Source organism: Marmota flaviventris, chromosome 8, assembly GCF_047511675.1.
Source record: "Marmota flaviventris isolate mMarFla1 chromosome 8, mMarFla1.hap1, whole genome shotgun sequence".
NCBI lineage: Eukaryota > Metazoa > Chordata > Mammalia > Rodentia > Sciuridae > Marmota > Marmota flaviventris.
In genome coordinates this window covers 119,921,654-119,931,308 of record NC_092505.1, presented here as the reverse complement: position 1 = coordinate 119,931,308, position 9,655 = coordinate 119,921,654, and the positions used below count along the sequence as shown (strand labels likewise).

General features: G+C 44.5%; 1 protein-coding gene across 1 annotated transcript in view; it reads right to left on the bottom strand.

The window, feature by feature from the left end:
* Positions 1–1,589: 1,589 nt before the first annotated feature.
* Slc9a9 (solute carrier family 9 member A9) overlaps positions 1,590–9,655 on the bottom strand; it is a 537,647-nt gene continuing 529,581 nt past the window's right edge. Inside the window, exons 15-16 of the mRNA XM_071615577.1 lie at positions 3,266–3,371; positions 1,590–2,038 (exon numbers count right to left, since the gene is read on the bottom strand). Coding sequence (XP_071471678.1) covers positions 1,811–2,038; positions 3,266–3,371 — 334 coding nt within the window. The 3' untranslated portion in view covers positions 1,590–1,810. The remainder of the gene's footprint in view (positions 2,039–3,265; positions 3,372–9,655) is intronic.

The following is a 9,655-nucleotide window of genomic DNA, read 5'->3' as shown; positions in this document are numbered from 1 at the left end:
GATCTCCCCTGTCCCATTTTGAGGTATCTTATGTCTTCAAAGGCACAGGTCATGTAGCTGAATTAAAAACTATTGTGGGGGCTGGGGTTGTGGCTCAGTGATAGAGCACTTGCCTAGTATGTGTGAGGCATTGGGTTCGATCCCTGGTACCACATAAAAAGGAAACAAATAAAATAAAGGTATTGTGTCCATCCACAAATCAATCAATCTATCTATCTATCTATCTATCTATCTATCTATCTATCAATCAACACAAAGCTATTGTGTTGGTCTCCAGAACACAGGCCATCAGCCATGCCTTATAAGGGGTGGGGGGAGGTTGGGTCCTGGTGCCTTGTAAGGTCCTGGAAAATTAAAAAACAAAAACAACATTAGGCAACATAGTGGTCGTTTACAATAAAAATTTATTAGGATGAAGTCAAATTAGAAAACTCCATGCTGCCTCACTTGCCCTATTTACCTGGAATGACAAGAATATACTTAGTTGAATATAAATCAATCTGCGCCTCAGATTCTACTATTTGGAAAGCCAAAAAAAAAAATTTAGAAAATTAAAAAAATCCATGTGCGTAGCGGTGTACCCGACACCAGCATGGGTAACATTTAAGGCTTAGCCAACGGGCAGCAAAGCATACATTAGTTATAAGCTTTGAGCCTGAGGAAGACGTCACCCCCGCCCTCCCCCAAAAGCAGACCCATCATGTAGCCAGGACCCCTGAGTCGGGAGCCTGCTCTTTGGAGTCTAATATTGACATCTATATTTCAAGAGAAATGGGCTTTGAGGTATCTTATGGCTTCAAAGGCACAGGTCATGCAGCTGAATTGAAAGCTATTGTGTTGGTCTCTGGAACATGGGCCATCAGCCATGCCTTGTAAGGGGGGTCCTGGTGCCTTGTCCTGATCCTTGGTATGATCCACATGTCACCAGCCTTCTGCCATCAGTTGCTGCCCCCAGGTTGCTCACAGCTGTGAACTTGAGGGAGGTTAGAGCTCCTGCACAGCTTCCTGCCTGGTGGAGAGCAATCCTATCACCCAGCATGCAGAGGGGACCCGCCACACAGCCAAGAAGTGGTTCAAATACAATTGAGGAATGAAGGCCTGTTCTTCAGGCGAAGCATAAGTATTTGGAAGAGACATCAGCCTGGGAAGGGGTCTTACCATGCTGGAAACTGACCCTGCATTTGGCATCACCACCCCCAGCAGTAAGCCACCAGCTTGAAAGGATGTTAAGAAGAATAGTCGGTCCCCAACACTGTGTGGGTTCTTTAAGGCCACCTACAGTGAGTGTTGAACACATATGACCCCGGGGTCACTTAGAACAAGTGGGCATCAAGTCCTAAAAATACAAAACTTACCACTTAATGAACAACTGGACATTCCCTTTGGCTTAGGCACAAAGTGTTTACTTTCAGAAGCTCTTTTTCTTATTTTTAAACTCTTCCCCGTGAAGGAAATAACATTGGAAATCCAAGTGCAGGTCCCAAACAGCTGCCTGTGGAGCAGCGGCACCCTACAGACCCAGCACCCCTATCTCATCACCCTGGCCCAGCAGGACTCCCACCTCCCTGCCCCCATCCCACCCAACCCAGGAATAAACACGGCTGTGTCACAGAACTAAGTTCAGATGCATCATACAGAGGGCTGATAAGACTTCTCAGTTTTGGAGGTGCCAGAAAATACGCCTGGCAAGGTTTTGATTCTCTCCAATTTATGCTCTTCATGTGTTTTGCAGCTTCTGCCTTCTCTGTCTGGCTCCTTTTCCTCAGTCAGCCCAGCCTTACTAGTGATTATATCTGTGCTCCTCATGCCATTAATTCATTTGGGATTGGCCTGGAGTCTGCTCAAGCTTGAGTTCATAGCCTCCCAGGCCGAGGTCTCCCTCATAAATGTTTTCCTTGCTTGGTGTCTGGGGCGAAGCTTTCTGGTCCAGGCCTGGCCTTGCAGGAGGACGGCAGGACGAGGGGCTTTGCTCTTGGTAATTCATGGCCAGTTCGTCCTGGTTCACAATGCATTCTGCATCTTCCTCCTTGAGCTCTTCCTGGTTTTGGAAAGACAATGAGAGAGACAGGTCACTTCACGAGGAAGGCAGAAACCAGTCCACAAGTGCAGGATCATAGATGCTTACTTTCCCTTTTCCGAACTGCCCTGGCTTGCCAAAGCAGGTTTCTGCCGTGGGTGTGGCTCAGCATTTCCCTGAGTCAGCATTGAAAACTTGGCTGTAAACATAGCCCAAGCCCAAGCAGAGAGTTGTTAGACAACCCACGCCAATTAAGCACCACTTTGGTGCTCAAGGGAGTGAAAATGGAATTCAGACTTTCCTCATTAGCACCTAGTGACATTGGGAGGAATTAGGAGTTAGCACAAGCAAAACTGTGACCTCAGAGTAGGAAAGGTGTCTCATGTTGGTTTTTAAATGCTCCTGACTATCATGAAGTTCTCAAAACACAAGTTCAGTTATACTTTACCTTCAAAGGTTCTCCGCTCTGCAGGGTTTTGGGGATGAGGGTCACAAGACTAGACATGGTCGTAAGTCACCACAGTGGAATGTCACAAGCTAACAATAATCTTCATTCAGAGATTCCCATTTAACCGAAGAGTTTCGGCTTCCACTGGGTTCTGGAAGGCCACACTAAATTACTTGTAAAGTGAATGATGGTTAGAACCCCTGACCTAGCCCAGGGGTTCCCATTTTGAACTGGCACCAGGTGGAGAGCCTGTTAAAACACAGATCACCAGGCTCCCAGCTCCGAGTTTCTGAGATGATGCCTGAGAATGTTCATTTAGCAAGTTCTAAGTTATGCTGAGGCTGCTGGTCTGGAACATCTTGCAGATGTAGTTTTCTGTATTTATAAGGGGTGGCCAGCTGGACAACCTCTAAGGGTACTTCCAACTCGAAGGCTCTGCTCTGACACTCTGATTTGCTGGTAATGATTCTAATTGCTTCTCAGCAATTTTTTATTCCACTCCCTTGAGCTATAAAGCACGGGCCTAATAATCAAAAGCTCAGAACGCAGCAGTTTGTGAGGACACATTACCTCTTTTACATTTTCCAAGTTCATTTTATGGTTAAAAATATTGGTAACAATAAAAATTGCATTTTTTAAAAGAAGAATAAGCCAACATCAGCAACAACTGAAAAGAGAAGAGAAATGCTTTTTGGAGCAGTGAATTTAAAAAATGTTGCCTGCTCAAGCCGGCGAGGAACAGCTGAAGTTTCTGGGCTCATCAGTATTCACGAAGCTTGTCCACGAGAATCATTACTCACCCCATAGGCCTGGGGACTGGTGAGCAGCCTGGAAATCGGACCGCACCATTCAGGTAAGGTTGTGGTCAGTGGAGGGCCAGAGTGGGTTAAAACTGGTTTCAGGTATCTGAGAGGCCTGTTAAGGAACACTGGTCAAAAGGGAGTTAGGGTTTCGTTTCTCACGCAGCACAAACCTCTGCATGCTACCAACGAGACATTTATGTTCACCTTTAAATCTCCTACACCCTCATTCAGGAAGCAATTTGGCCTGCAAAAATTGCTGTTTATAATCTTTGCTCCGCACACTTTTCCAGCTCTCCTGATAGCCTTTCATCATGGAGAAATGGTAAATGGTCCACGCTGGGTTGGAGTGAGGTGCAAATATTCCTCTTCCCTCCCCCACTCCATGTCTCATCTGCTTAGAGGAATCATTCTTAAGAATTACCTTAAACAATAGCATGAAAGATGGTGTTTTCTTAAAACCGCATGCACAGGGCTTAAACCACCAGTCATTTTCACAAAGAAGCGAGAGGTATTTCATAAAATGTTCAGTTATTTCAGAGCTGGGTAGTGAACACAGATTGTTTTCCAAGGTACTTTATTTTCACCATTTCAACACAGTCACTTTATCCTTCGTACATCAATGCGTTTCTATACAAAATTATGTAAATAAGCCGGTGCCAGGTTTATCCTATTGTCTAGCACCTGTCTTTCTCATCTCTTCATCCTAAAATGCTCAAGCCAGTTAAAAGAAAAACCTGCTCATCTGGAGCCACTGTGTTTCCCTCCAATCTATCAATAATGAAATCCCCAGAGGCTGCCTCAGGTTGCCTTATTATTATTTTTTTCGTTCAAAGAAAAGTAGTGGAATTATTTCACCATTCCATCAGAAATGACTCTTAAGCTTTATATTATTTCTTCTACTGGAGAATATTTCACCTCATCAACTTTCCAAAAAGCTGTAATAAAAAGGGAAAGGGAAAAACGGAAAGCGGTTAACATTGGCTGGCTTGTGAAGATCCGCTTCACCCCAGGCGCTCAGGGTGCGAGCATATCTTGGAGATGACTACAGGAGATGACTCTACAGGAGCCTGTCCATAGCTGTAGGGAGCCACTTTGTCATCCCTGTGATGCCCTGAGCACGTGGGCACCGAGGGAGGATGCAGCCCAGAGGGCACCTGGAATCCGGTTGCCTCTGGTTACCAATCATTTGGCACCACGGCAGCAGCGAGACAGGGGACACCCATGCACACAGCCTGGTTGCAAGGAGAGCAGAATGACCGCACAGATGACTCAGAGAGTTTGCAGCTCCGACCAAAATGGAAAATTTGACTCCTGCTTTCAGACAGGCAGCTGTTGAGCCCAGATAGGACCAAGGCAAGAAAATTAAAGTTCAGAGACTGACATTTGCTCTAACATCTTGGAGCTACACCTACAAATCTTAAAGGCCCATGATGATCTTCCATTAATTTTCATTAGAGTGTTATTTCCTTCATTTTATGGATGAAGGAATGGAGGCCTAGAGGTGTTATGATTTTAAATAATCCAAAGACGCCCTTTGCTACTTTGAATCCACCTTCATCACCCAGAGAAGAAGATAATTTATTTATCAGGACAGAATCGTGTGGCCAGCTGGGTTTACAGAGCCAAGCTTACGAGGCTCAGCCTGCTGGTGATCCGCAGCCCCTCACAGGCTGGGGCACGTGAGGACATGCCATCTTGTTAGGGTTTACAGAGGGCCCAGGTCAATGAGAATGTCTTTTAGGAAGGTGAGGAAGACAAGATAGATGTACAACTGAAGTTCCGGCCAACTTTATTTCTAGATGGAAAAGTGTCAGCCAGTAAGCAACATTTTTAGAGATGTCATTTGAAAAAAAGTAAGAGGCTTGTAAAAGCTGTAAGAGTTTGAGAGAGGCCTGGGCAACTTCCACTGAGCTTCTCAGTATACTGAAAAAATCAAAATGCCAAAAGCCAGGATACTGTTACATAAGCAAAATGCAAATAGAGCACTGCGTAATGAACATTTTTCTTCTTTTAATCCTGAAGAGGTATCTCTTCAAATTAGATTTAATGCTATTGGAGCTATCACTGAAAGCCTCTGGGATTTTGACTTAGAAGACCTGGACATAAATGCCAGCTCTCCCATTGTACTGACCAAAGGAACTGTGGCCTACCTTTTTTTTTTTTTTCCTGCTCAGCCTTTTTTTTTAAAAAAAATGAATATTAACTGAAATAACATATGAAGAAGTAGTTTCAAACTTTGATATACTATTCAAATGCTCCATTTAAAAAAATTATTTTTCTCAGGCTGGGGTTGTGGCTCAGTGGTAGAGTGCTTGCCTAGCATGTGTGAGGCTCTGGGTTTGATTCTCAGCACCGCATATAAATAAATGAATAAAATAAATGTCAACAACCAAAAAATATTTAAAAATTTGATTTTTCTGAGCAGTGCTTTCTGGAGAAACTACTGTCTCTTTCATTGTTCAAGTAATGGGGGAAACTTGATATTGAGGGCAGAGATTCCAGCTCGGCACTCTGGGCATTTGGGGGTAGCATTGGGATTCACAGGCCATTAAGTGGGTGGAAAATTTAAGCTGGTCCTACACTCAAAACAGCTATCTTGGTTAAATATTGTTATTCGGGGGGCCAGCATGAAGTGGTTGGCAAGGAGAAGGGGGCAGAATTTGTTGGTGTTAGACTTCCCCGGGGAGCACGGTGCCATTTTGGCAGTTCTGGTCCATCAATAGCTATGGGTGGACGGGCTGAGGCACGGCCTTTGTGGACACAGAGGGATGTACACAGGACCAGCCATAGCCACAGAGGAGGAGGTGGGGGCAGGTCCACACTTACTAGCATCTAGCTTGGCCCAGTGCTTGGTGCTTGATGGACGGCTGTTGAATTTTTGATAAAGGAAAATATTCAGAGGTGAGATGAGGGATGGAAGCCGATTCTGAACAACTTCTAGAGCAGGACAAAAAAAAGGGCAGATGATAGCCACCGAATGAGGTTTCCCTGAGGATTAAAGATGAAGAAGGGTCAAATCAAATATGGACAACTTGGGCCCATGTTATAGACAAAGGAGACCCCCCAAAGGGTGGTAGCATAAAATAAGGTGCCTGAAAATTACCTTTGTATTTCATTTACTCATTTATTCCGTTATCACTCACCTGCTCTGGTTTTTATTTTATATGTCCAATGAGCAAGGGACAGTCAAGGCACCCATACAAGGAAAGTATCCATTCTATTATGAGATGGAAAACTTCCTTGTCTCCAGCCTGTGGCCTCCTCGAGAGCAGAGGTATCCACTTCCCCTGGACACAGAGCTTGGCACATTTTAGATGCTCAAAACAGTCATTGAATTAACAAAGACAATAAGATCAGAGAGGGTAGATAAATTACTCAGTGGAACCCAGCCAATTAATTTATGGCAGAGGCAGCCTGAAACTAGAGACTTGTGCATCACATCTAGCTGTCACCCTCCTGTCACAGAGACACTGAGTAACTGGACTTGTCTAATAGAATAACTGATGTGAAATCAGGGAATCAGTGACTTTCCGGGTTCTTCATTGTTAAGCACTGTCTGGACAGTGGCTGTATCTCCAGGGTTACCTGAATTATTTAAAAGTCAGATCTTTTGATCTACAGAAAAACCTCAACTGCAGTTTTTTACAAAATGTATTATTTTTCTCATCAGTTTCTAGTATAAGTTTGGGGAGGGAGGTTCCCCATTGGGTATTTCCGGTATGGTTAGTTTTTGCTTCTCTAATAAGCTAGAAATACATCGAGACAAAACGTAAAGCTCTTGGGGGAAAAACAGTGACTTTTCTCATATTTAAAGGGCATAAGTTTGGACATGGCAGTTTGGTTCAGGATGAGTAAAAGCTGCAACTCTAGTCAGGATCTAACATGCATGAAATAGGAAAGACAATCAGCAAATGAATGAGAAGCTCTGAGAAGGTCCAGAGCTAAATTTAGCGCTTAACTGCATGAACATCCGAAATACCCGATAATGCTAATTTCTCTCTCTCTCTTTTGTTTGTTCTGGTTTTGGTTATTTTAAATCATCATGTTTTATTCATTGTAAGTGGCTAAAACCAACCACCGGTGCCCAGCTTGCTCAGGTTTCTGCTTCGTATTAAGTAGTTTTGCTGGGTTGCAGAGAGGCAAAAACCCCAAGCAAAGATCCATCGCCATAAACGGACTATGTGCCCCCCGTCCCCAATTCATGTGTTGAATGAAACCCTGGGCATCCCCTCCCTGCCCCGCGATGTAAGGTTTTTTGGAGGTAGGGCCTGTGGGAGGGAATTGGAATTTGAGGAGGTCATGAGTGTGGGGCCCTTGTAATGGGATTAGTGCCCTTATAATGCTGGAGAGCTTGCTCTTTCCACCTCAAACACCCTGTGCGGGGTCATAGGGTGAAGGCTGCCATTGGTGAGCCAGGAAGAGAACCACCCACCGTGGAAACCCAACCATACTGGGCACCCTCTTCTTGGATTTCCAGACTCTGCATCTGTGCGAGAAAATCAATGTCCAATGTTGAGTCCCCTCGTCTGTGGATTCTGCTATAACGGCCAAGATGACTCAGGCATCCCTTCTGTCTGGGCCTCTTCAAAAGTCTGGTTTGAGAGCCCCCGTGAGCTACGTTCAGTCTTGTCTTTCCTTCAATCTGCCTCATGGTGAAGATCGTCTAGGCTGATCATCTTGGATGGGATCATGTAGGAAGTACAGATCTGACACCTGTCCTGGAGATTCAGATTCAGAGGACTAGAATGTGGCCTGGGACTCTTTTTATCAAGCACCCCAGGTGACCCATGATCTGTCGGGAGCACAGTGATCTCTCTTTGGAGAACTGTCTCCACAGGACATTCCAACTTTCAATGGAAAAAATATGAGGATATGGTTCTTTTCTTCCATAAGGCATAATTTTTAGGGTGAAGATGGGTATAAAAAAACTCATTTATTTCTGAACCCAGGCCCATGTAATGGCCTTTGCCAATTGTTCCATTTTGCCTGAGGGATGGGACAGATATTTGGCTGGAGAAGATGAATCCCTGGTGTTCCAGCTGGGAGTGGATTAATGGCACATCATGGCTCAGCTTGTGGAAGAAAACTGTACCTTTTGGGAGCACTGCGTGTGTCTGTAGGTGTAGGGAAGTGATTTTCATGTAAGGGAGAATGATTCTCAACGCACAGATGCACAAAGAAGGCAGGGACTTTTTCTCTGTGTAGCGTTTTCAGGATTACTCTCCATTTTGCATTCTCATTTACAAAGCATTTTCACTTGCCTTGTTTTCCTCTCACACCCAAGGTGAGTACTATAGTTCCATTTCACAGATGCATACATGTGTAAACAGAGTCTCTTCTAACCCACTCTTCCTTCCATTTCCAGACTGCTTTTTAGCTTCCAGGGCCAGCTTGCTACCAGAGATGGTCAGGGATGGATGCCAGGTGGGTGGAAAGGGTAAGTGCATCCTGGGGTGGGTGCCAATCTGGCTCTTCAGGCTTGAATGCTTCTGCAGAATAACTAGGTCCCACTTGCCCTTAACTTGCTGACTCCCTTCCCCACCATATTGTTATTTACAGCACACCCAGGAGCAGAGCTGGCAGAGGATACCCCCAAATTGTATATACCCCATTGCTCTTTTTCCAACATGCAAATCACACTCCTTCTGTTTGGTTCTCAGGAAATGTGGCCTAACGAATCATGTTCCTCCTCGTCTCTTTGGAAGATTGTCTGATTCTGCAATTGTACATTCACTGTCCTGCCTTGTTGGTCAAGTGTGTGACCAGCCATTCTTTGGCTGGTGTTGGGGTTCAGATGGGAGGGAAGTTTTTAAGAGTCCAACCAGAAGCCTTCTTCTGGAAGCTCTTTCACCCCTCTCTTCTCACTCCACTGGCTCAAGGAAGGAATCCCATCTTGGCGCTGTGTACTTGCAGGGACCATGGCAGGCTGTGGGAGTATTGTATCTGATTTTTCTCTCTTCGTGTGATCTTAGCAGCCATTACACTGGCGTGTAATGCTCTCTTTCCTCAATGGAGATTGCAAATAGTGAAATTCTAATTGCCTTTAAAATAATTTTATTAGGAGGTATACTTTTATAAAGAGTCACTTATTTATCCAATTGGTATAGTCAGTGATAGAGTTGATGTAGGAAAGGCTTGAGTCATTCCACATATTTGTCTGTTTTCAAGATCCTGATTTATTCCCCTTCTCTCTCTGAAGATGACTAATTCTTTGTTCGAATATCACTTTCAAGTAATGGATTTCAATGTGTTTGATGGCAGTCATCCCTGGTGATGCTCAAATTGACTCATCTTTGGTCAGTGAGAATATTTTCAAATTGGCTCCCGAGTCCTCCTGACATGACACCAGTGTCTTTGATAACTTCCTCATCACATGTGGAAGTGTCT